The sequence below is a fragment of the Rhea americana genome, unplaced genomic scaffold, assembly GCF_003343005.1.
Source record: "Rhea americana isolate MKP2758 unplaced genomic scaffold, rheAme1 scaffold_139, whole genome shotgun sequence".
NCBI classification, from domain to species: domain Eukaryota; kingdom Metazoa; phylum Chordata; class Aves; order Rheiformes; family Rheidae; genus Rhea; species Rhea americana.
The window spans coordinates 1,898,832-1,925,239 of NW_028185472.1; the positions used below are offsets into that span (position 1 = coordinate 1,898,832).

The 26,408-nt window shown below is 47.0% G+C and overlaps 1 protein-coding gene and 1 long non-coding RNA gene across 4 annotated transcripts in view; both read left to right on the forward strand.

The window, feature by feature from the left end:
- Window positions 1-17,567, forward strand: part of CD151 (CD151 molecule (Raph blood group)) — a 40,631-nt gene extending 23,064 nt beyond the window's left edge. For all 3 annotated transcript variants that reach the window (XM_085298494.1, XM_085298491.1, XM_085298493.1), the window contains exons 3-8: window positions 1,067-1,258; window positions 7,287-7,361; window positions 9,992-10,096; window positions 11,972-12,127; window positions 14,127-14,213; window positions 15,287-17,567. In XM_085298494.1, the coding sequence (XP_085154620.1) occupies window positions 1,067-1,258; window positions 7,287-7,361; window positions 9,992-10,096; window positions 11,972-12,127; window positions 14,127-14,213; window positions 15,287-15,346 (675 nt within the window). In that variant the 3' untranslated portion in view covers window positions 15,347-17,567. The remainder of the gene's footprint in view (window positions 1-1,066; window positions 1,259-7,286; window positions 7,362-9,991; window positions 10,097-11,971; window positions 12,128-14,126; window positions 14,214-15,286) is intronic.
- Window positions 17,568-22,071: 4,504 nt separating this feature from the next.
- On the forward strand, window positions 22,072-25,186 carry LOC146599565 (uncharacterized). Its single transcript, XR_014894997.1, has 4 exons — window positions 22,072-22,671; window positions 23,294-23,505; window positions 24,499-24,604; window positions 24,802-25,186. It is a non-coding gene; the product is annotated as an uncharacterized LOC146599565 (long non-coding RNA).
- Window positions 25,187-26,408: the final 1,222 nt, after the last annotated feature.

The following is a 26,408-nucleotide window of genomic DNA, read 5'->3' on the forward strand; positions in this document are numbered from 1 at the left end:
CCCCTAATGAAGTAATTGGCCAAATGCCCTGACATTGGTGAGACCCAGATTTCATCCTATGAGCCAGTGCAAGTCACAAAAGCTGTGGCTTAACACTGTGGCCTCTGGCTGTTTATAAGCTTTGGTACGAAATATAGAACATAACAGGGAACCTGAAAGATTGCTGTCTTTCTGCTTTGTTTTTTCACATGGCTAGCATCTTCAGGAGGCCTGAGGACCCCACTTTCCTTGTTACTCCTCTCAAAACAGCATGGGGAGTCCTAGCAGCTAGAATAAAGATAAAAATCCGTTCCCTGTGGCTGGTTCCAAACTAGAGCTTTCTAGAGTGATGCTTTCTACCTGAAACTTACTCATGCCAAAAGATCATTTTTCTCTTTGCTGCCACAAACAGAACATTGGAGCATCCAGGCTGGACTTTTACAGAGAACTGCCTGGAGCTCAGTAGAGGTTGGATAARGTCCTTCAAAAATACAAGCTTTGTGAAGACACAAGGGAACTGGTAGAAATCTAGTTGGTTCCTCCATATTCACTCACTGCAAGGGTCAATGTTTAACCAGCCTGGTTTTCTAGTTCCTTGACTGCTTTCTCCCCAGATGTATAGTCTATGAAGGATACACTGGGCATAGTTGTCATTTAGTAGTGGTCAGTATTGCTCCTTGACAAGCAGTGGAAAGCTTGCTGATGTAAAGTTGTTTTTTCACCCTCTGCTGCTAGGTAGCACTTCAGTAAATTTGGCATCTTTTCATATTTGCCCAGATAAGAGTGTGACTATATTTGGAAAGGCTCAAGTCCAGGTACAAATTGCTATGTACACGCAAATACTCCAGCTAGCTTGCACCTCCTGCTGCCTGGGGTACAAAAGTGGCCTCCTTGAAGCCCTGCTCCTCTCAGTGCACTGGGACCTGCTCTCAGGCCCTGCAAGGCCTCCAGAAGTCTTTCCTTTGGTCTGAATCAGCTTTGGTTCAGGTTGCAGAGCAGAGGCACATGCTGGTATCCCCGTCCTGCTGAACATGAGGAAACTGCCACATCAGAAGCCCCTCATTTGCTTGTCTCCCTCTCTACGCAGCTGGCTGGCGGGGCTGTGATGGCAGTGGGCATCTGGACCCTAGCTGAGAAGAGTGACTACATCAGCCTGCTCTCCTCCAGTACATATTCGGCAACCGCCTATATTCTAGTTGTGGCAGGAGTAGTTGTCATGGTTACTGGCATCCTTGGTTGCTGTGCCACCTTCAAAGAGCGTCGGAATTTGCTAAGAGTGGTAAGTTTCGCTTGGTTGTTTTGTTTGGGTGGGGAGGGATTCCCCCTTGCTTTCTCCTGAACAAGGCTGGGATGGAGGGAAACGTCTTGGTTGTGTTTTGCACCACAGACTCTCAGAATAACTGGGGTTGGAAGGGACCTCTGGAGATCATCTGGTCCAACCCCCTGCTCAGCCAAGGTCAGTCAGAGCAGGTTGCCCGGCACTGTCTGGTCAGCTTTTGAGCATCTTCAAGGATGGAGACTCTACAACCTCTGTGAACAACCTGTTCCTGTGTTCAACCACTCTCACAGTTAAAAAGTGTTTTCTTGTGTTCAGATGAAATTGCCTGTGTTTCAGTTTGTGGTCATTTCCTCTCACCCTGTCACTAACCTTCTTCGCTTATCCTAAAGCAAATACCACTAAGGCCTTCAGCTTTTAACRCCAGTGCTATCCTTGTCCTAGGTGACAGGTCTATTACAGAGTATTTGCTTTCATCCACTCAAAGAATGTCCTTACTGCTTCACAGTTCAAGACTACAAAGTAATACTAATAATACTTGTATTAGAGGTAGGAATGTATTTTTGAAGTTATTCAAAACAAAACCATGTGGCTTTTTTCTCTTCCTCCTCGGCTCCCCCTAATCCCTTACTCTCTTTTGGAAAATGAGAAGAAAAAGGAAAATATGAGAGGCCTGTAAGAAAAGTGGCTTTTAATCACACTAGGTTGAAACCAAATAAATGCACTTTTTCACTGGCTTGTCAAAATAAAAAAATCTAGTTCATATTTTGTTTACTTGCAAAAATTTGTTTTATTTTTACTTTCACAAAAAGTCGCGTAGTTTTGATAAACTGCTACTTTTTTGTGTCCCTCCCTGTGTTACTTTCTGAGCAGCCCGCTCACTGACCTACATCAAAATTTTTTGACCAGCCTGAGGATTTCTATTCCCCTTCCTCCCTCAGTTTGAAGTGTGGCAGTAGTCCTTCAAGTATCCAGTCTGCAGTAGTGAGTGCAGTGACCRAAATAATAATCGGTGACTGTGCTTTCACAGTAACAGAAAGGACACTTCAGTACCTTGCATCAGCTCCTTCAGCTTTGTGAATCCTCATTCACCTGACTGTCCTATTTCCTCTCTTTCGTTAGGAGAGAGGAGCAGAAATAYGAACCATGAGCAATCCTGACACTTCTACCACCACCTTGGAAGTCTAATATTTCTTGTCAAAATCAGAATAGGACCAACAGTTGAGAATAAAAAGTAGAGGGACTTGCTCCCAAAGAGCACACTGTGAGTGATTTACTGGTGCTTTTTTCCACTCCTGGTGTGTGGCAGTCCATTTTAGCTTTACTTCTGTTATTCTCCATGCCAAAGAGGTCTCCCTTTGTCTTTTTCCCTCAGCCCGAAGCTACAGATGAAAATCCACAGATGAAAATCCGGTGTGAAATTCTTTGTTATTCTGCCACAGCAAACCAGTAATTGTCTATCAGGAACAAAAGGTCACTCTGTGTGCTTACACCATGTGTCCTTTCAGAGTGGCTGCTTGTGACAGGCCTATTGTCTCTTCTCACTTGTGCTCTGCTTTGGTTGCTAGTGAGTAATCTGCACAAGAAACACCGATGTGCTTGCCAGGGCTGAGCGGGGCTGCCTAGGGGCCTTTGCCAGCTCTGAGCTCAGACAGTAATCCTGACATCTTTGCAATCAGTGTGCAGGGGTCTGTGCCAGCCTGTCCCAATTTCTATCAGTACCAAAGGCCCATGTAAATACGGAAGTGAAGGCTGTAACTAGCATTCTGCTCTCTCCCCAGTGTCTCCGTGATGCTTTTAAAAACTATTTGACAGTTGTGGCTGCTTTTTGTAAAATAAATGTATTGTTTTTAGTTTTTGTTTGTTTTTCTATTTAAGTCTCAGGAAGCTGTGGCTTTTAGCTGCCTTGCTAGCTGCCTGGGAGTTTTAAGTGACCACTTTGAGGCTTTTCTCTGTATTTCATTGCTGATCACTCATAGCTGTACACTTCTATCTAATGCTTGTTTCTTCATTAACCTCCTTAGCCAGATGATGCACTGAGAGTTGGGCAACGGGTGCAGAGTTTCTTCCCATAGCTGGAGAGTTCAGAGAGATGTGCTCTGTGAGCAGCGATGGCAGTGGAAAAGCAACCTGGCTGGCCGTGATGCTGCAGTCTGGCTCTGCTGGTGGAGCTCATCAGTCAGGTCCTGGCAGAGGCAGCGGTGATCTTTAGTCCTGCTCAGACTTAAGCTCAGATGCAGAAGCTGTGAAGCTGCTCTCCAGAGGCCTGTTTCAATAGTCTGTCTTGGGCAAAAACAAGGAGACATGAATTAGGCTCTTGTCCTCTTCGGTGCRATGTGATGTGTTCCTGTTAACATGCTGACTGCCAAAGCAGGTGTGATACAAAGCTGCTGGTGGGGCATTCCTCCTATGCCAGGAAGAATCTAGTTAAGACCCTCCTGAAGTGGAACTGAACTACTCTTGTCTCACTTTTTGCTGAATTGCAGAGGCAGGAGGAGTGTAACAGAACACTGGGGAACAAAACCTGCAYGGTCATCTCAATCCAGCTCTTTACAAGCACGTAAGCCACAGCATATATCATGTTCCAGTCAAGATATGTGCTTTCATACACAAAAGTATGCAAGTGGGAGTCCCAGGAAAGGACCTACCAGATAGAAGAACTCACATATAAAGGAAGCAGCTGACTTTCTGCTTGGTCCCTCACACTGCTGCGTTTACTTAGTTACMTTGGATAGGGAAAAGGGGAACATGTGTTGATATGACTTGTGTTCCAGCAGCATTTAGGCTTGGCACCTTCCCATTTAAATGAGATTGCTGACTTAGGAGTGCAGTTGTTTGTATATTTCTTCTGCATGGAATGGAAGGATCTCTTTAGAAAGTAATTTGGATTGTAGGTGGATTAAATCATTTTTTAGCTTATTCAGAGATAACATACTTGATGCTTCACTCTGACATTTGAAGTTGAATGAAAGAAGTCTTTGCCCTCTACGTCTTGGGACACAACATGCAGGCTGACTCTGGCTTGGAGCCAGAGTAGGAGTGAATTTTGCCCAGAGCCCACCCACATTCCAGAGTATCTCCTACAGGCCTTTGGATGATCCTATGTTTCTTACTGGTTTCCCAGTCTTTTGCGAAGCAAGTGTGGCATGTCCCTGCAGCTCCCAGCAGGAACTGGCATACTTCTCTTTCCTGAGCAGACCTCTGTAAAAAGGCTCTGTAACTCTTGATGAAAAGCAAAGAGAATATCCCTGTTTTGTGCCAGGTATGTGTCCAGAGTGAAAGCTGCCGCTCCCCTGTGTYGGCATGAAGTGGTGCAATAGATGCCTGAGGGGACGCCGGGGCCTGGAGGAAGAGGGGAGGCTGAGATAAGGATAATGATAGCGATGAGGTATCAGCATAGACAGGCTGTATGCATTCGGCAGCAGATGCAGTAACCTCTCATACCAGATACGTAGAGAGGCCTCGTGACTCAGATTTTCTTAGGCCTGCTGGGTATGTGTTTGTTTCTTTCCACCATAAGCAAACACGATGAGCTGAGCTGTGGTGACACAGGGCTCCACCTGAATGCCTCTGACATGACGACAGAGAGTACCCAGTGGCAGGGAATAATAAATGAAAGAAACTTTCCAGTTCATTGGTTGTTTTCAGCATCCTGCCACCCTCCTTCCCCCTCCTTTCCAGAGAAATGATGTCAGAGCAGTCRGGTGTAACTAGGTTCCAACAAAAGAAAGCCAGTCTTTGTAAGTGCTGATCCTTTCTTGCCCCTTTGAATGTCCTATGAGTGTTGGGAGCAGCCTTTAGCTATCCAGCCCTCCACTGAGTGACTCAYTCCCGTGGTATGAATGGGCACCTTGTACAAGTGTATGCAGACACTTTCAGTGGAGAGTGTGGGGCTGGAAAGTGAATGCCTGAGATTGTGCACTCAGATTAAAGCCCTGCCTGCAGACAAAACCCAGCTGTCCATCCTTTGCAGCTGCTGAATCCCAGCAGGGGTGGAAGAGGAAACCTGAGCTGTGTGTGTGTCAGTGTTGTTTTACTCCTCTAAAGGGGCTTAGAAATACCTGTGTTGATCAGGAAAAAACAGAGCACAGCAGGGATTGTAACCCTAGTGTAACAAAAGGCATTCGTGCTATCTAGACCAGCTTGCTCTGTACAGGTCTTTGCTGTTCTTGTGTGCACCAGAGAGAGATAGTTTGAAGTCTAACTACATTTACTAGAACCTGTCTATTGTTCCTTTAGTAACAGCATTTCCTAGGCTCAGAGGAAAAATAGAAAATAGGCTGGTGAATAGCTCAGACCTGGTGTGTGTTTGTGTGTTTGAAAGATCGGGGGAAGGACGGGAAGTCTGAGGGTCTTGCGGAACAGAGATATGTTGTTCTGTTCTTGGCAAGGTAACTCTTACAGGGGCTTTGCACAAGGTCTTTTCAATTCTTGCTCTCGTTATAGCTGGAACTAGTGTCTCTTCAGCTTGTGAACATTTAATTCATATACAAAGAAGTAAAATCTAGTGGCAATTGTAGAACAGCCTGACTCTGTAAAGGAACATGGCTGACCAGAAGCAAAGCAAGGCGAAGGCCTTGTATTAGGCTGGGGAATCTCTCTGAAACCCTAAGCAGCCACATCAAGGTCAGAACTGACCTACCTGATGAGCTTTGGCAGACAGGTTCAGTTTGAATAAGCACAAAGCTCAAACTCCTTTCATCCCTACAGGTGGTCTCCTGAGGTTGTTGTGAGGCTCTGTGATGGWGCAGAGTATAGGGATATATCTGGATTTTGAATGATATAGATAGATCCATGATGAGACTAAAATTTTGCCTTTTCTTTCCATTTTGATGGACTAGAAAGTGAACTGACTGTAGCTACTGAGAGGGCCATGACAGAGGGGAATGGCTGCTAAGACAGGACAGATATCCCAGAACCATTTCTGAGGGAGCATGAAARAGTTTGTAGGTACGTGGCACCTGGTACTGCTGCCAACCTTCAGGAACTGATGTTTAGTAGTTTTACTGGAAAATGAACATAATCTGTTAAATATTTTTGCAGATGAGAAAAATGGGGCAGGGAGGGGTGAAGTGACTTGCCAGTGTCATTAAAAACGTCGGTGGCAGAGCTACATAAAGTCTGTATTTTCAGAGTCACAGTCCACTGCTCTGTCTCCAGACCTGCCCAGTCCTCTTAGTCCCATACAGATGTTCCTCCTCATCTGTTTGGCTTCCCTCCTTGTCTCTGCACAGGTAAAATMCTCCAAAACCTTGCTAATTTTCTGTATTGTTCATTTGTTTCTCCTTGTGGTAAGCAGAGCACATCCCATTCCCTGTCATCAAGTCCCTTTTAAGAAACACCAAAGTTTTCCCCTTAGTCCCCTCTTCTCACTTTGGTTCTAAGCATTTCCTTCTAGATCCCAAATCAGCAGAACAAATACTCAGAGTCCTGAGGGTGACTCTGTTCTAAAATCCATTGCTGAGTCCTGTTGCTGGGTCCTACAGATGTCCCTGGGGATATAAATCCATACTGTAATCCATACTTGTGCTTAGCTGGTGTCTTGTATCCTGGCTGAAATGGGCCTTTTGTTGCTTTCTTACRTTGTTATTATAACATGAATTTCTCCTTAGCAACATGAAAAACCCTAAACAATATCAAAACAAACAAAAGTTTTAAAAAGAAAAGTTTTTTTAAATTAATGTTTTCTGTGATACTGAGTGCATTTGTCAGGTTATTCGCCAGCCACTCTCTGTTGTCCTGTGATCTTATTTCAATTGCCTGCACTTTTTCGTTCTCTGTGTACCTCTGGCTGTGTGAGTTAAACTCACACTTGCTGCTGCTTGTCTTCAGTTATCCTGCATTATCCTTCCTGTGAGATTGTTCCTCCTGTACCTTAGTGAGGTCCTAATCCCAACCCCAGACTTTAAGAGCTCCTACAGAAAAGCATCAACAAGGAAGGGTTCATGCGTTTCACCAGGCAATGTGAAGCTTGCTCCCAGCATCTCCCCACATTCTGGTCTAATGTTCTGCATTTCCTGTTACTTTACAGTACTTCATATTGTTGCTGTGCATCTTCCTCCTTGAGATCATTGCTGGAATCCTGGCCTATATCTATTACCAGCAGGTAAGTAGACATTTGTATTAGAGGCTCAAACCAGAAAGAGAGAAAACAACTGGTTATCTCATTTCTGCTCAGAAATGTTAGAGGCCTGGGACTCAGGGTCTGGTTGGGGCTCGGCTTTCTACATTTCTGTGCTTGCTTCCCTGCATATAAGAAAAGACTTTGGATTATTTGCTGGTTTTGATAAAGTGTTAGTGGTTACACTTGGGAGGCAGATCCTGCTCAGCTCCTTCCTGTAGYTCACGTTTAACCTCTGTTTTTCTACACAGCCTTGTGGAAGAGAACTGTTGAGGCTGTGTAGATCTAGGAACTTCCTAATGCCCTGCAAGACATAATGCAAGCAACTGAAATCTTGTTAGTGCCATCTAGTATATTCAGGACATAGAAACAGTCCCCTGCTGCATCCAGCACGCCAGCTGCCATACTCCTGAATGGGCAAAGATAATAAGTGGTCCAGCTGAGAGGTTGGGTTCATTCAGGTCCGGAAGTTTTTGAGAGCTTTATGTAACTAACCCAACTGAGGGCCTGGAGAATAGCATAGGCTCTGAACAGCTGCAACCTTAACTTGGTGCCTGTTGCAGCCACAGGGGCAGGGGCTTCAGACACTGCTTTGTTTTCAAATGGAGTTTAGCCACCAAGATACAAACAGCCTGGGAAGTTGCCCTCATGTCTGGAAATTGATTGGAAAGGGCAAACCAGGGTTGTTGTCGAAGGGCTGCCTGAAAATCATACAATCATAGAATGATAAGGTTGGAAGGAACCTCTGGAGATCATCTAGTCCAACCCTCAGGTAGCCTATRCAGGGATTGAACCCGCAACCTTGGCATTAGCAGCACCAAGCTCTAACCAGCTGAGCTACTGCAGGACAGAATCAGCTGGACATCCCATCTTGTTGGCTTCACTGTCTGGTTTCTTTGCCATTCCTTTCATCTTGGGGCTTCTGTGCTTTTTCTCATTAAGGTGTACACTGGCAGTTTGAGCCAAAGCGCTATGTTTGTTTGTACCAAGAAGAATCAGTGGCAGAAGTGTTCGTATTTAATGGGGAAAGATCACTCCTGGGAGCATGACAGGAAGCTGACATCCATCTATGCAAAGACTAAGTTCATATGTGACAATGAATGAAGGAGAGTGTGTCCCTCAGGTTGGAGCAGGGAACAGCATGTTCAGAGCTGCAGCCTTTACATCACCTGGGAGCATTACATCACCTGAGGGCATCTGATCAACAGCTGCACTTTCCCCTTGCCCTCTGCCTGACAGAAATCCCCCTTTTTCCTGTGTGCAGGCTGCTTGCCCTGTTTGCCACTGGTTTTATTTCTGCCTTTGCTTTGGTGTCCAAGGCTTATGTGTGTGTGCCTAAACTCTGTATTTCTTTTGCTGTCTCTATTCCATGCTGCAGTTCTTCCCCGTGAGCCTGCAGGTAACTGCTTTTCTCCCAAGTAATAATTCTGCTAATGCACTCTCCTCTTTATTTGCCTTTGGTGCTTTCCAGCTGCTGAACCTTTTCTTTTCTCTTTATTACACTAAGTCCTTTGCATTTATGTAGTGCTTCCCAGACCAGGATCTCAAAGCATTTTGCAAATGTTTTGAGGTAGGTGTTGTCCCCATTTAACACACGAAGTTGGAAAAAAAAAGATTTTCAAAGGGAAAATAAACAACAGACTATTTCATCCAGTTCAGCATAACTAAATGATTTATTCTTTACTGAGAAGAAATAAAGGTGTGCACCTGATTAATTCAATGGCATCATCCAAAAGGCTTAGTGACATTGTTTATTGGTATAGAAAACTTAGGATTTCAGACGTGTCACACTAAAGCACTGTTGCTGTATGAACCAGGATGACAAAAAGAGATGCAGATCTTAGGTACTTTCTGGTTGGTGGGTGAAAAGAATTCAGACATATTAAAACAGCATCTACTGGAGACAAAAACTTTTGAAACCAGTTGCCTGAGCAAACCAATGGTTTATGATAGGAGTGTTTTCAGGAATGATAYACTTGCAAAATCAGACTCCTCTCTCTGACCTTACAAATGTGTCACTGGTATCAGACAGGCCTTTGAATGTGCAGTTTGCAGTACTCCTACAGTCACACCCTTATTCCCCTCCTGCTGGTATTGTTACAAGAGCTATTGAAACTACACAGCTTCAGTCCAGCATGCCCAGGACTCCGATTTCCTGTTGCTCCTGGATAGACTGCTTTGGCTGTAATAGGCTGTGACAGGCTTCAGAGATGTAAGACTGCCTGTGATCTCATAGCCCTACTCATATTTTAAGTGGGCACAATCTACTGTATTCTATTCTGAGCCAGGCAGGTCTTGGCAATTTCTCTAAAATWTGAAGGACTGGGACCCTTACAGCAATGCGTAGCTCAGGCTTGAAATTTAGCCCAGAGGCATCTCTTTCCACTTATTAAAATGGGAGCGTGATCTTTGATCAATTGGAAGTAAGCTTGTTCACTTCCTGGAAACCAATCCAATCCAACTTTGGAGGGTGAGCCTGAAGGAAGCTGTAGCTTCACTAGGCTTTTTGCTCTCCTCTTGGAGTAAAGGCAATGAAATGTATGAAGGACGTTGGGTCATTCTGAGAGGAGGTGGATTTGCCTTGTGATTTTATCCCACTTGTCTCTTCTATTCAGCTAAGCATGGAGCTGAAGCAAAACCTGAAGAACACCATGACCCAGAAGTATCAGAAAGAGGGAGAAGAGAGTGTTACCAATGCCGTAGACAAACTGCAGCAGGAGGTAGGTGTCCTGGGAGGCAGGGAAAATGAATGCAATAGCAGGACTTAAAAACAAACAAACAAAAGGCATCATGGGCTCTTGTCATCAAAGATGCAGATGTTTCACAGCTTCCCCTGATTCAAGACAGGCTGGGTGTGGTGCAGCGCCTGGGCCATGCTACCAGCAGAGCCGCGTGTTGTGATCTCTGAACTGGATTCGTAATAAGGCAGAGGAAAATGATCACTCCCAGAGTGAGCTGGAGCTGCCGAGTTGCTCTGACGGCTGTTTCCGTTTCTAATATTAAAGCTGTGGAGGAATGGCTGACATTTTTCATTAAATTCCTCAGTACCATAGAGAGAAAAATGTAATGAAAGAAGAGCCTTCCTGCTGCTGTTGCTAACTGTGTCTGACAGCTCAGAGGTGGTTCRATTAGGGCTGCCACAGTTCTGAGGGGCTTTGTCACAGCAAAGACCCTTGCTCACAGGCATAGGCCCAGCTCTCCCAAAGCATGGGGTTGTCTGTGCACTTACTACCCTGCTGCCAAGTGCTTGTGCAATGGATGTAGTCAGGTTCCCATCAGTCTGAGGGGAAAGGCCTGGACAAATGCAGCGCTTTGACACCGTTTGCCCCATGGGGAGAAGACAAGCCAGCCTGTACAGGGGCTTGTGACAGTTCTAATGGAAGTAATAAAGCAGTGCAGATCCTTGGCTACTCTCAACAGCYTCAGATTCCCAGCTAGTTCAAATCACAGGGACCTACTGTATGTCCTTGCTCATGTAGAGTACCCTCTATTTTGGTATGAATTTAGCTCCTTCTGACAGTATTCTGCTGTTTAGTGTGCTCATTATTTCTACGATGCATGAACATAAGTAATGTGGAGACTCTGATATTCTAGGGAACACTGTATTGGGTGAAAGCTTCAATCCCATCTCTGCTGAGAATTAATCTTTTGGTTTCCTCCTTTCCCTGCTTTGACCTGTCCCTATTAGGTCCCAGCTGTCAGGTAGTGTGGTGAAGCATGAGTGTGTTCTCAGCTTTAGTTTTTGTGGTGCTGGATCTACAGAACTTTATGACTGATGTGAGGTTTGGTCCACAGTATACAAAGACCAGTTTTCAGCCATTAAAGAGCAGTTGTTTGTGAAAGAGCTTGTGGTTCATACAGTGTTGTCCCTTTGTGGGTCTCAGAACCTGGACTAAACCCATGTATTGCCTCTTGCTGGGCAGAGATCAACCCCAGTTAGACAATGTACAGAAGAAGTTAGAAAAACTTGCATAGAGGGAGATCTGAAAATTTGCTTGACAAACTTTGTGACAGGGGCAGGAACTGGCTCCTGCCTTTCTGGCAGAGTAGCTGTGGGCTGACTGGGGAAGGCAGTGGGAGCATGGTGTGGTTTTAGGTCATGAGACATAAGTTTTGTTCTCAGGAGTGAGGTGAGAGACAGAAACCTATGTTCAGATCCACACAGGGAAGGGAAAAAAAAMCCCAAATCCTCCTCCAAAATGTTGCCAGTTCCAGCCTAGTGCTTGGCCCAGGGGTATGCTGAACAGCAGCATTACTTTCAGTGACTGGTAATTAAATTCACTGTGTTATCACCATTTGTACTTTCCAGTCTTGTGGTTAGGAGCAAAGACAGCTGCAGGCAATCTCTGATCCATCCCAGCAGTAACTAGAGGCCATGACTGCTGCAAGGTGGGTGGTGCTGACATTTAATGGCTGTATTTGGGACTATTAACAGAAAGGTAACTGATGAAGATAGTAGCCTAAAGAAATCCAGGCCAGTGAGATAGCTGAAGTCTAGCAGAGGAGGATGAAGGCCAGCACTTGCTGCAGGGAGGCTGGAAGGGGAAGGAGGTTGCGGTGCTTGCAAACTCAGCATTTAATCTSTGTTCATCCAGTTCAAGTGCTGCGGGAGCAACAACTACACAGACTGGACTGACAGCCTGTGGATCAGATCTCCAGAGGCCAATGGACGGAAGGTCCCAGACAGCTGCTGTAAGACTATAACCGACCTATGTGGCCGAAGAGACCATCCTTCCAACATCTACAAGGAGGTAAAAGAGTTTCAGAGCCTCCTGGCAGTGAAGTGTATAAAGGAGGTGTTGGATCAGTGTTGCAAGCTGTTGGTAGGCTCCAAAGTTAGCAGGAGTCTTTAGAAAGCAGGATTTGTTTCTCCAGTTTAGCATCCAGCTTTTAAGGATGAAATGTAACAGCTTCAAGGAAGACAAAAAGAGTGTTTAACTGTTTACAGCCAGGAGTCAGGGTGTCTGGACTCCTGCATGTAGGCTGCTGTTACAGAGGTGTGTGATTGTGGCTGCCATTGTATGTGGGATCCCAGGCAACACCCAGTAAATACAGTATGGAATAAATTTGCAGTGCCTTGCAAGAGGGACCATGAACTGGACCTTTTTCTAGTTCTGAGTACCTCTGGCAGTTAAGGAGGGCTGTCTTCTTTAAAGCAGATATTTATTATCACAGAGTACATGTTTGCTGCAGGACTCAGAAGAGGATTAGACAGTTTTAGGAGTGTGAATAACATTTGCCATTAAGTCAAGCAGCTCAAACAGATACAAAAGAATCCAGCCCTCTAGCCTTGTGACRTGAACAGAGAGATGAAGCCCGGTTGTTCTGATCTATCAAAGCCTTTTCTTAAGTCCAGCTGCTTAGCTGAGTTTTGCCCTTTGGAAAGAAAAAAAAGGCTTTCCCATGAGGTTTGTGTCTTCCATGCTAGATCCAACAAGGAGGTACAGAAAAGCATCCAAGGGCTGATGAGGTATCCCTGAGAGTGGAAACCTGCAACCAGTTGAGTGGAAGGGCTGGCTCTTCCCTTCCTCTGTCTGTGCAGTATTAAGCTGGAGACAGCTGCCCAGTTGGATTATTAAGACAGCCCTGCTTAAGTTGCCAGATGTGGTGGGTTAGCTCTAGAGGAGACAAAGCTGCAATGGGTGGCTTGCATCTAAGTAAGGGCAGAGTTCAGAAAGGATTTCAGTGACTTTGGGAGGAAAAAAGCAAATCAGATTAGGGAAGAGTAATAACTACTTAGGATCAGAGCAGCTGGGGCTGACTAAACTCTAACCTCAGCATGGGAAAAGTGAAACCTTTGCCATCCCTCCCTGAAGGGCTGCATTYTCACTGCTTCCCTCCGCCTCGGTGTGTAGGTTTCTGTGTTCACTGCAACCTCTCTGGGGCAGGAAGGCCCCCAGCACCATTGGGGCACTSCTGTAGCCTACACAGTAAATCCCCCTGATATTACCATGGAAAACCTGCCTCACTAGATGGAATGGTTTAATTATTTAAAGGTAATTCCTCTGAAAAACAGCAAATGGTCTTATTGGTTTCTTTTTGTCTTATGATAACAAAAACGTGTTGTTGGCAGAACTAAGCAGGAAGGGAAGGGCCATGTTGCCTGCCAAGAGTGCAATTGCAGGAGAGAGGCAGGCCTGCACTGAAACTCATTGCTCTCAGAAATAGCAGTGGGAGGAATTTGCTCTTAAAGKGCTCCTGTCAGATGAAAGGTCTCAGTACTGGATCTGCGCAGCAGCACTGCCTCAGCCTTTTGGCCTGACTCGAGTAAACACCCACTCCAGGCACGTGCTAGGTAATGCATGAGGGGACCTTTCTCCACGTATCTCAGATAAAAAAAGCATTCTCCCTCCACCACTCCTTGGCTGTCACTGCAATTCAATGTGGCCAGAGGCAGCAGTGCTGTTTCTGTCCCACCTGCTGTGTTAGCCCAGCTGGCTGCAGGACTAGTGCTGGGACCTGCTTTTCTTCCATATTCCTCCCCACAACTAGGAGCCTTCTTGGGTCTGTTTGGGAGTTCCTGAGCTGTCCTCCAGGTGGCTGTTTTAAGTGGTCCGTACTCGGTCTAGAGCCATACAAAACATCATGCAGTTTACATCATCTCTAGCTTTTTTGGCTGTGGGGGATGATGYTCACAGTTGCTGCTTTTTATAGCATAGCTTTCAAAGCTTGCAATGTTGTCCTAAACAAGAGACAAGCAGTTAAAATGAAGCTGATTCCATGCCTGTYCCTCCTTATCTCTCTCCACAGAATGGCTGCATTACCAAGCTGGAAAACTTCATTCAAGAGCATCTGAAAATTATTGGGGCAGTGGGGATTAGCATYGCTTGTGTGCAGGTAAAAGGACTGACCGGAGTTTTGGGGGTACKGGGCAGAGGTTAAAGGAACCCTGGAGCTGAGGGATGGAAAAGATCAGACTTCCCCCACACTTAGGAGAAGCTGCCAGGTATGTCAGGAATCCGAAGATTTGCTGGCTCCAAAGCAAGATCCTCTTTTGTGGGTCTGTAAAACTTTGCCATTGGTGAAGGAATGGGGAGAGCAGACTGCAGTGCAGGCAGCCGTGGGAGAGAAGGCTTTCTGCTCCCATGCTGCTTGCAAGGGAGTTGGCCTGTAGCTGTGTGTTCTGCAGCCTGAGAGAGACCTCTTGTGGCGATGTGCCATGATTGCCTGTGTAGCTAAGGAGATAGAGCCAATCTGGAAGATTTTCCTGCCCCAGATTGTTAGTGTTGTTTAAATACTCCAGAATTTCTTCTTTCCCTTTGTCATGTTGAGGAGTGGCACTGTGGGTCCACAAATGAATTGCTAGAGGGAGATAAGTAGAAAGGTAGGATGTGGACCCTATTTTAGAGGGGAAGATGCAGGATATTCTTCCAGTTGCAGATGTCTCTGGGAATTCCTCAYCTTCCCCTTCTTCCTGGCAAGCGGCCAAATTACATCCTAGTGAAGTTGCTGGTGATTAATTATGAGGATTAGCACAGATTATGTTCTCTCCTGCTGTTTGTTGCAAACTAGAGTGCAGTATCCGCAGATGGCACGACAGTCTGTGTCCAGCTGTAACTTGCAAGCTGCTGCCTCCACACCTTTCTGTGTCCATGCTACCCCTTCACCTCCCGGTCTCCTTCAAGCAGCTGTTTTGAGCTCTGAGGAGCTGCTTTCCAGAAGTGTGAACTTGYGTGTTTCCCATTGCTGTAAGCTGGACCAGTGGTGTTCAGCACTTCTGTCAACTTGCCTGGATGGTCAAAGGGCCTGGAAGGAAAACACTTTTCCAGAAAGGAGGGAAAAGGGGAGGAAACTGTAGAACTGATTTTATGAAGTAACTGGTGATATTTTATAGCCTTTTCCCACAGCCTCTTTTGCAGTGGTCTATAAACTCTTCTCACGCATTTGTCTCTTCTCTTTATGCCCTGTAGATCTTTGGAATGATTTTCACCTGCTGCTTGTACAGGAGTTTAAAGCCAGAACCATATTAAGAGCTGCAGGAACTGTCAGCTCCCCCTCTGCCACCTCCCTTAGCGCCTGCCAACCTCACCACCCTCCACCACCAGCACAGAAGTGTCAGTAACCTGAGGACTTGGCTCTGTAATGAAAAGCCTCTGGGACTATGCACTGTATCACCTGCCCATCTTGGGAAAAGTCACCCTCCTTGTCGTGTACAAGGCAGGCAGGTGTGCAGCAGATTCTCTTCATTCTCAAGATGCAGCTGAGCTTTGGGTCTTCTGCTAGAAGCCTTAGCAAAACAGACCGCTGGTACAACCAAAGCAAGATTATCAGAGCCATTTTTCTTGAGGCTCTTCCTGAGCCGGCATGAAGACATCAAGATACTATACAAGAACCTTAGTTTGCTCTCTGATAAGTGGCTCAACAGCAGTATGCATTGACTGTGAGGACAGATGATGTTTCTGGGCCAAGCTGGAGCCAGGGCTGAGTCTCTCATACAAAGAAGATTTCTCTCTCCCCTAAGTGCACACTGATGTCTTAACACAGCTGTTTTCCATCTGACAGGATGTCTGATTGGTTGCTTGGGGGCAGAAACCACTGTCCGTTCTACTTGGGAACATAACTTGGTGCGACTGAAGTCTTGTGATGGCTCCATTGCCAAGACGTGGCTGCCTTAGGATTAATCAGTGATCCTTCCTCTTCTTCCTTGAAGCTTTCACCCAACACAGTGCCATTAGGAGCCACAAGAGGCCTTTTGTCTGTAGTTATTCTATAGCAAAGACATTGAACTCAGTTCTAGTTCTTTTTGGTCTAGTTGTATTTAGTGGCTTCTGGTGTGAATGAGAAAAAAAAATTAATTTGTTTCCTGCCTACCCTCTGCTGAGATGTGGTGAAGAACTAGTCCTTTGGCCTATTAGCAGAAATATCCTCTCATGTCTCTTACACATTGAGAGATGCCTTGGGCCTGATGGTGTAATTACAGTCTCCAAGCTTGTCTTTTTTGGACAGGAAATGAATATGTACAAATGTTATGTCAACCTCCAAAGAATTTGTTAATCAGCTGAGGATTTTCTGGCTTTAAGGAGACCTGGAAGCCCATTTTCCTGACCCTCTCAGCAATAACCAGTATAATCAGCTTCACCCAATTGCCCCAGTGTATTTGCTAAATTGAGAGAGCTGGGTTATGAATTAACTGTCTGTGGGTTATGAATTAACCGTCTGGTTGCTGTAGAGGAATAGAGCTAATTAAATGTTCTCTCTTCACTGGGATCCAGGATATGTACAGGACACAGACATCACTACTGCCATAATTTTTTTTTTCCAGGGGCTATGGATCATGTCAACAGGATCTTAACCTGAATTCACAGGAGCTTCTGTGCTGCTCCCATCCTGGGGATTTGGGTTGTTTTTTCCCTAATTGTCCTGGAAAGGGTGTAGAGTTTTCTTCAGTAAGTCTGCCTGGTAATGCTAGGGTGCTGTTTTTACCTTTCTGATATGCCTGTTAAACCTATGAGGAAGAAAGGGCTGTGGAGTTCGGAGGATTATTTTTAAGCAGTTAAAACAAGCCCTTCCATAAACAAAGTAAGTTATACATTCTCTTGGCCTTTTAGTGGCATAGACTGAGCCCTGTCCCCTGGCAGACAAACAGTTAACGCTCACAAAATTAGCCAGTTTTCCAAAGGGTCTTGCAGCATTGTGGAGGTTTTGATTCACAGAGCAGAAACCTTGGGCTGGCTCCTGCAAGGGGGCTAATGGGTGGCAAGTTAAGATTCAGAGCAGGTGAATCTGAAATTCCCACGCTGGCATCCGCACCACTAAATAATCCTTAGTACTAATGCAGAGAGGTGGAGGAGCTCAGGTGTATCCTTGTTCCCAAGCAAGGGGAAAGAGGGGAAAGAAATCTAAATTATTGCATAATGATCTAAAGGAGAAATCTCTAAGTTATTTCTTGTTTTCTATTCACATTTCTGACAAGTATTGACTACTAACTAAGAGGAAAATATTGAGCATGTTGCTTGAAGCAATATTTCTAGTTTCTTAAGCGTATCTTCATAGCTGCCTTTGCCCATTCCCTTCAAGTATGTTTTACAGGGGTGGGAGAGGCCAGGAAGAGTGAGATATGACAGTAAGTTGGCTTGTGTCCTTTGAGTTGTTTTATACTTTTTCTCTGTGTAATAATATTCATTGCTTTTTTGTTTTTTTTAACYGAGTTTAAGTTGCTGGCCAATAGAAAAAATAAAGCTTAAGATTCTATACCTGTCCTGTGTAGTRAAACTGAAGAGAAAACATAAGCAGTGCAGGTCATATGGATTCAGAGTCCACAGCAATGGCAGAAAGCAGGTSAAAGCTGAAGAGCAGGAATGCTGAATTTGGTGACCGTGAAACTCATAAAGGCAGAAACACAGCTGCCTCATCCTGCAAGGAGGAGAGGAGCCCCYGGATTGCAGGGGCCGACTCTTTCAGCCACACTGAGCATGTGGGGTGCCAGTGACTTCTGCTGGTATGAATGGTGCTCCTTGCTCCTTTGCATCAGGTCCTGCAGTTCCGAATGTGAAGGGCTGAAGGGAGTCAATAGTTGACGTGAGAGCTCTATGTCTCTTCTAGCTTGATCCAAAGTTTGTGAAAATCGAYGCAAAAAATCTCCTTGGCTTAAATACAGGGCCTGTGGGGCCTGCGAGGACAGTGCCTACAGAATGCAGCATGTCACCAACAGCAAGGACGGACTAAATAGCAAGCGTGGGCCAGCCACAGCTTGGTTTGAACTGGTTGCTTGACACTGAAGAAGCTGGTCTGAGGGATCGAGCTGAAAAAGCAGCTGCAGAAAAACATGCTTCACGTCACTGCTTTTGCTYGCCTGATTGAGATCTGCTGCTGTGCGGTGCTGAGGGACTGTTCCTCCGTGTGACACCCTGAGAGATGGAGCCACAGGACCTCCTGGCACCTGGTATTGCACCAGCTGTGGACCCAGTCTGTGTGCATGGAAGTAGTAGTAGACTTAACTTTGCTTAGTGAAATTTTTAGTAACCTCTGACACCTGATTTCCACTCACTGCGAAAAGTGGAAATCTCTCCCTTTCCAATGCCTCTGTTGCAGGGTGGGTGGGCTGCTGCAGGGTGCCTGCAGCTTCTTAGCACTGTACAGTGAACGGGTGCGTGAGGGTGCCCTGGGCTACAGGCATATGTTTCTGTGTCTGCTGGGTATTTGTTCCACACAATATGGTGTAGCTCATAGCCACCTTGCAGCATAGACATGAAAAACRACTGTTTTTATTACTAAACTCTCGAGTGCAAGCGTGGAGAATTGCCCATTACAAATTTCAAGTACGCTGCTATCCAACCAGATGGGAATGCCTGCCTGCCACTACAGGCATGGCCACGCGGTGGCTCTCCATACTCCATACGTGGTGCAGTCTTAATTTAGTGCCCTTAATTCTGGTAGGTTAAGTCTAGCTCAAGCTGCTTTGCTTTGTGGGCAGCAGTGTCTCTGAGCCCAGGATGGTGTGGGGTAAGTTACTCTTGAAATGCCTGAGTGTTTGCTCACCTGGAAGGAAGGCTGCCTGTTCCAGCCCCACAACATGCCTGGTTTTCACACTGCAGCAAGGCACYGGTCACACAGACCTACGCTGAGGGCTTGGCTGGGCTTGGGCTGGGAGGCCAAAGGGAAGACCCAGGCAGGAYGGGACATCCTGCCCTTCCTGCCAAAACCCTGGAGGAGGACAAGCCGGGGCAGGCAGGGCTGCTGCCTTCCGTGCCTCCCCACACCAATCCTCTCCACATGCCAGCCCACAGCCTCTTCTCCCCTTATGCTGGGTGGCAGATGGCTTCTCGGCACTGGCTCAGGCCAYGGATCCAGTCCCTTTCTTACCTGTGTTCTCCAAGCCTCAGCTTTTTCACTGTTGGTGCGTGGGTAACCCCACTGCCCATCAGAAAGGGAATGAAGCAAAGTAGCACTGAGTGCACTCAGTTGGCTCAAAGAAGGAGCTTCTGCTACAAAATGCAAACCTGTTGGCTGAATGCAACAGAGGAGGTGGATGCAGGTGGTTTGATGGTGGCAAGAGGAGCCAGAGTCACCAGTACGATCCTGCTGTGGGGAAGGCAGATGCAGTCCTGGGATGTATCAGAAGAGACAGGGATGTGGTTTGCATCCTTTTGAGGTGCTTCTGAGACTTTGGAGACTTGCGTGTGGCTCTGGCTGCTCTTTTTCAAGAGAGGTGAATTGGAAGGTGGAGCACGTACAAAGCATGGTGGGTTTGTCTGGGACGGCAGTTTCCTGAGCTGGGGCTGAAGGACTGGGGCAAACAGCGTTCTGGCCTGCAAGTTCAGCAGAAGGCACATAGAAGGRAAAAAGCTGGGTATAAACTGTCCTACAGAGGTTTGTGCAAGAGGGCCTTGCGGCAGGCTGTGGCCTGGGTCTCATCAGCTGTGAGCTTCCTTATTGCCAAGCTGCCTCCGTCCTGCCCTGCTGCCCTCAGAGCTTGGAGCTGCCCCACCAGCACATCCCTGCAAACTGAGAYGGTGCAAAGGGCCCCTTGTTTGTASGGGGACTCTGCTTCTCCATGCCCCCAGCAGCTGCCCTCCCTCGGCGCTGCACTGCCCCTGATTCCAGCCTGCCCGTTACGGAGCCTTCCCCGCCTCGGAGGACCTGCCCGCAAAATGTTCGTTACCGAATTCCCCGAGCAGAGGGCAGAGAACGGGACGGTTACAGGGTGTGTGAGTGCCTGGAAAGGCAGAGGGGTGAGCTGTAGTTCCTCGCACAGGCAAGCTCCTGGGACTCTCCGTTCCCCCCTGAGGATGCAGGAAGCCCCGTGCTGGTCCCTGCCTCCCCTGGCAGGCGGCATGGGCACCGCTGTGCCATCCACCCCCCTCCTGCCCCCACATACACACACCTCTACCAGTGACCCGAGTATTCCTCTGTCTGGCTCACAGGTGTCACGAGTGAGTCACCTTGTGGCGACCATCGCTCTAGGGTGACATGGACGTCCAGAAGTGGTCTGARCCCTGTTCTCCCATCAGAAAATCTTGCCCAGGGACCGGTCTGGGCCGGGGAGGGGCTGTGATCTCCTTTCCTCCCCGCAGGCTGTGCACGCTCACAGCGGCCCTGCCTCGCCCTACCTGGAAATGCTTCTGGGCAGGTCCGCAGCGGTTGGCTTCAGACTTCCCTTTACCAACCTCACTGCCTCAAGTGGGGCTGCCACAGCAATGTTGCGTGGAGCCAGGTACGAAGCCAAACTGTCTCCTGAGAAGAAAGCTGTGGGATCCCTGACCTTGCCTGGTCACAGAAAATGGCCACAGATCCCATCCTCCTGCCTGGGCCCGTTCCTTCTCCATGCTTTTAAGGTTGCTGTGTGGCTCCAGTAATACTTCTCCATCCCAAAAGGAAATCATTCCTCCCTCCCCCACCCCCAGCAAGATTGTTAGGCGGCTTCTGGCTTCTAGTAAGTGTGTAGCAGAGTGTCTTTCTCTGAAGAGCATATGCAGTGTGAAGCAATTGCTTAAAAGCAATTTCTCACATTCTTTTTGAATTGGCTTATTCTACAGTGTTGGCAATCAGAGTGCGATTACTGTTTTATAGCTTCCTTGCAGGCAGCTCAGTCAGCTTTCTGGGTATTTACTGTCCCCTCTTTCAGGGCTGGAGTGCAGAGTCCTCTCCCTCCAGCCCCAGAGATTTGGACTGCGAAACTTCGCTGCTCATGGCAATTAACTCACCCCGCGGTCTGCTCCCATGGAGTGCTCTGGTGATCGGTACCACTTGTTTGGAACAAAAAGACTGCAGTGAAAGCAGATGCAACAGTAAGTAGTTTCTGCAAGTGTCCAGCTTAGGGGCAGTCTGTTTTTGCAGAGATTAAAATAAGAAGTACTGAAGTACTTCAGACTCACTCCCCTGTAGGGCTACTTCTGAGAGCCTGTAAACAAAAACCAATTTGCAGACATTCCCTTTCTGCGCCTTCATTTAATCAGAAGGAGTTTTACCCCAGAGATGCCTTGGTGCCCGTTCCTTTTGCCATACGGCACTGGTCAGCACTCGTAATGTCCTTGTCTCCTGTTGGACTAGGGCTGAATGAGACTGCAGTACTGGAGGGAGGAAGACGAGCATCAGGCAAATGGCACTGTTTCTCTCCCATCACAAGACGCAAAGAACACAGCATGCTTGGGAAACAGCAAAGGGCAGTGATCTCTCCTTTCCTGCTGCAAGACCTCCTCAAGAGCGGAAACTGAACCACATTCGTCACTAAGAGGCTGCAGCASCCCCAGACCTGCTCCCCCTTCCTCCCTGGTGCCTCTCTCCACTTACTACTCTCACAGCAGAATGAAGTTGATTTAATGGACACAGTCCTGGCTCAACTGCCCTTGATTCAGGAAGGACCTTGCAGTTCAGAGTGCTCCTCTGAGGTGTCATGGGCTTGCTCCTGAGCTGTGGACCTGCAGCTCAGAGCCCTGGTGCCTACTTGCTAATGTTTCTCTGGGAGCTGCGCCCTACCTGGCCTCTTCTGGTGAGACCTGGGCTCTCAAAGCTGCTGGTTTGCCTGGACGGTGTAGGAAGTTAGGAGCTCTCTGTTGTCACAGCTAGTGTTTCTGCACAGCCTTGTGCACATGGTGTCTGGCTGTGCATCCTGCTTTTGGAGTCATCACAGCATGTCCCATCCTGCAGACGCCGAGCTTCTTTGCACTACTGCATTGGCGCAGGATGACAGGCAGTCTTGGGGGGGGGCTGTTTTTGCTCTGGGGGCCCTGGACTTGCTCCCTTGCTATTCAAGTGCAGCTATTCAGCCGGCTGGCTGCGCTGCGCTTTGTCTCCCTGGAGAGGTGTTACTGCGCGAAGAGCATGCCTGGCTGTCACTTCTCTGCTTCAAAGTCATCTCAGAGGAGAGGTCACAGTTATGCTGGTGGCACTGCCTGGCTAGCTGAGGAGGAGGAGTAGGCAACAGGGAGGATATTTATGTGGTGTCTTCAGAAAAGAAAAATTTCTTGGAGGGATGCAGCACGATGCTCTCAAATGAGCTACAATCATATGAACAGCAGGGATGTTAGCGCCCAACAAATGTATTCAATGAATCACTCAGCCACACCAGCTCATTAGGCGAACAAGGGTTTTAAGTCYTCTTATTCACTGTAAAGGAGGCCTGCTCCTTCTGTTACCACTGCTGCCTGTATTAGCAGAATGAATACTGCACACACCAAGGCCATTAAGGTCAGTAGCTTTCTCTTTTCTGATTACTGCTCCCTGTTGCAGAAAAAGAGCTGCTGAGCACCAGGCGTTGCCAGCAGTGAATGGTCTCMGTTACTTGGGAAGAGCGATTCCTGCCGAAGTAGAGAGCTGAGAGAGGCCAGTGCCCCAGCAGGATCTGAGCCCCTCACAGGTACATTCCCACAGAAATGGCAAAGCTGCTGCTTCCCCACCTCAGGACAGCACACCCCAGCCCTGTTCCCTTAGAGTGCCAGGGGTGGGTTTAACGGCCGTGGCCCACCAGCGCRTGCCTCGGGCATCCCAGGGGCAATATAGGGGTTGCACCAAGTTCTCCATTTCCCTCTGTGTGGTTAAAGGCTAATGCAAAACAAACACTGACCCCTGCACATAATCTGTGGCGTGATGGTTCCTAACTTTGACCGGCCCGTGAGTAACCATACGGAATCAGATCTGTGGGTAACTTCATCTGTGTTGTTGCTCACAGTGGTAGAAAAACAACTAAGAAAYCTGACTGCCCCTTTAGCTCCTCGTAGGCACCGGGTGCCCAGCGTGCTGCATGGCAGGATTTCCTCTGCAGACTCAGCAGGCATGAGGGCTCCAGCAAGCCTCATGTGCAGTAAAATGCCCAAGAGTCTTTCATCCAAACACTGACCAGTTTGGCCCAGAACGAACCCATGCCATGCACAGTGAGTTCCCTGCAAACCCAGACTCCAAAACACCTCACACAGTTCCCAGGAGAGCCGCAGGAGATCTGCAGGCTACTTTCAACATGACCATCCTCTTGCTACCCACAGAGGCGCAGCTACAGCCACAAGACAGAGGAGAGAAGGTAAGAGAAGCAGTGTGCAGGCCTGATCTCCTCCTTTTCAAGCGAAGCAAATCCTCCCTCATTCCTGCAGCAGAGCCCGATACGCCCCCATTCCTACRGAGGCGGCCTCCCTCCGGGGCAAAGGCAGCCCAGCGAGAGAGGAATTGAGGAGCTGCAGCAGCACGGGAACCTTGACAGGTTAGGTTTATATTTCTTACTTTGCTGAGAAGTGCCTGAACATCTTTCCCTAGAAACCTGTCACCATAGAAACATGTTTGGTCCTTCTGAGTCACTGCCCCCTTCTCACTTGGCAGCGGAGTGATGTTCCTGTACGCTAGTCCCCTCTTCCTACAGATCAGCCGGCAGAGAGGGCCTCTCCCCGCACGCCAGCCGTCACAGCCTCGGCCCAATCCCTTCTGAAGGAGTTCTGGGCTCCCCAGCTAGGGATTACTAGGGACTAAGGCAAATTCTGTGTTGCATCCCACAGAAAATGGCTTTCTCGTTAACCTTGAGGTGCCCCATTAGAGTTTAACTGCCTGTCTCCTGCCTGCCACTCGCTGTAAATAACCCTTCCTAATAGGCCCTCTCCGGCAGCAGGAGGTGAGTAATGGCATCAGTACGCTACCATCACCTCTTCCTCCRGGGAAGGCAGAGCAATGCTAAAAGCTTAAGCTCCTTGTATTTTTTAAAAAAGGAAWCTGAGGCAAGTATTTCATCCAAGCTCATACAAAAGTCAGATGCAAAATGGACGCCAGGGAACTGAGACCCTGCGGTGTAGGGCGCTGTCTCTAGGTCCCGGCTCTGCTGAGAGCCAGCTGCACCACTCAGGAGCACTCTGTACTCATAGCACATATTTTAGGTATTGATAAAGCCTCTTTCTTTTCCTTGGAGATCTGCATGTTTAATTCTCTTTTAACTCTCCCAAGCAGTCTTTATTGAATAGTTGTTTTCTCACATTATTTTAGAGGCTTTGATTTATTGCTGCCTATCCTGTGATGCAGTGTGCCAAGAATAAGAAATAATGGCCCAAAACTTGAAGCATCAGTCTGAGGCTTGGGAGTCGTGAGTTCAGCTGCTGTCAACACTCCCGCAGGACATCAGCTCAGTCCCTTCATCTCTGCTCAGCTCAGCTCCCTCGCAACCAAAATAATAGTTGGTCCTCTCTGTTCTTTCTCTTCTGCTACGCATCAGCCCAGGGCCAAGCACARCGTGATCTCGGTGCACTGCTGAAGCACAAGTAATAAACCACGACCCACCTGAGGTGGCGGAGAGGGCAACATCACCTCCGCGTTGTCAGGTATAACCTTGCACTTATCCAAATTAAATCTTGTCCTACTTAAAGACACCCATCTTTCTAAGATATCCCAGGCTCATTCCCATTTATCCTTCCTTGCTTTTTCAGTCCCTCCTAGTCTGGCTTGATACATAAATGCAATCAATATTGTAATTTATTTCCTTTTCCTCTTTTCTCCCTCTCCCACTTCTCCCTTCCAGGACTTTAATGAAAGTTTTTAATAGCATTCAGTTCAAGACTGGCCTGCTGTTTCCTTTGCCTAATATTGCCTGCTACACTGATGATTTCATAAATTATTCAGTTGTTTGGGATTTGTCTGTCAGCTGTGACAAAATTGCTCAAAGGGAACACTTCAGAGGTTTGTCCAGATTCCCAGACTGAACAATCCTGAACCCAAGAAGGGCCTYGTATTAGAAGAAAAGTGAGCCCTAAAACATTGGCTCACAAAGAAGGGTGCATGCATATTGAATATGTTTTTCAACAACAAAACAAAAATGTTATTAAATGCATTTTACAGTTCACTTCCTGTGGTTAATGATGGCACTGGATGAGACCATTAAAATAACAGTCCCAGCAAATGTGCAGTCTATGTGTGTGCCGTGTCCTGCTCAGCAGAAAACCAGCATAGCCTGTGGGAAGTAACTAGATTAAAAAAAAAAAAAGGAAAGAAAAAAAGAAAAGGCAGTATTTCACAAGCTTAGTAGTGGTTAACTGCAGCTGTATTTAAGGTGCTGACTGGGAATAACCACATTTGGCATTGTTTTCCCATCTTGCCTGGAGGTTTGAGGATATCTCTTGCACCTGGGTTTTTCACAGAGCTCAACTACCCATTGCGTGAAACACCAGATATTCAAATGCTACCAACACTTGCTCCTGGTTCTTAACGGGAGCTGAAGAGTGTGCAGTACTCTTAGTGCATGGATTTTTCCTGGAGTGCTTGAATGAAAACTGAGCTCTTTTGAAAATGTGAGCCCACTTCTAGACACTGCTAAGCATTGAGAACAAATCTGGTCAGTAATTTCTATCAGTTTCTTTTTTTCCCTCTGTACAAGTAGAGCTTATCATACTTCCTTTTTCTTGTCCACTTAGATTGAAAACTTCCTTTTGCTATGCGTATGAGCTGTGCCAAGCTCCGTGGAGCCCTGATCTCAGCATCACCACCTAAGTGGTGCTATAATGCAAATAACAATAAAAATACTGCTTCAAAGTAGTTATGACCCCATGAAATTGCTGAACTATGGTGACTTTTCTGTTCTGAAACTGTCAATAGGAAATGCAAATTTATGTCTAACTGCTGCCTCTAATTTAGTCTCAGCAATTTCTTCCACTTTTGCTCTGTTGCATAAGCTGTAGCTTCAAGTCAACTCAATTCTGATATTAAAGGCAGAGGTTTCTGGAGCATGAAAATAGATAAATATTATTCTCCACACACCACTGGAATCTTCTTTCACTCCTTTAGGATTTAGAGTTGTACCTGGAGATCGGGTCCTACGCACTCTTTATCTATCAGAGGGGAACCACAGGGTGCCATCCTGGGGGTTTCTGTGGTTAACTGGAAATAGATTAATGGGAAGTAGGACAGAGCAGAAAGAGATTTTAGGGATGGGGGAGAAGTTGCTTTTCTGAAGAAGATGACACTGAATTGATTTTCTTCTATGAGAGCATGTGTAACTAAAAAAACAAAAAAAATAAGGCTGAGTTTCCCAGCTTTTGTGGGACTATTACATAAAAAGCAACATACAGTCCTTGTGCCAAACAGTTTACAGCCTAACTGAACTCTTCTGAACTGCTTCCCCTTTATCTAAAG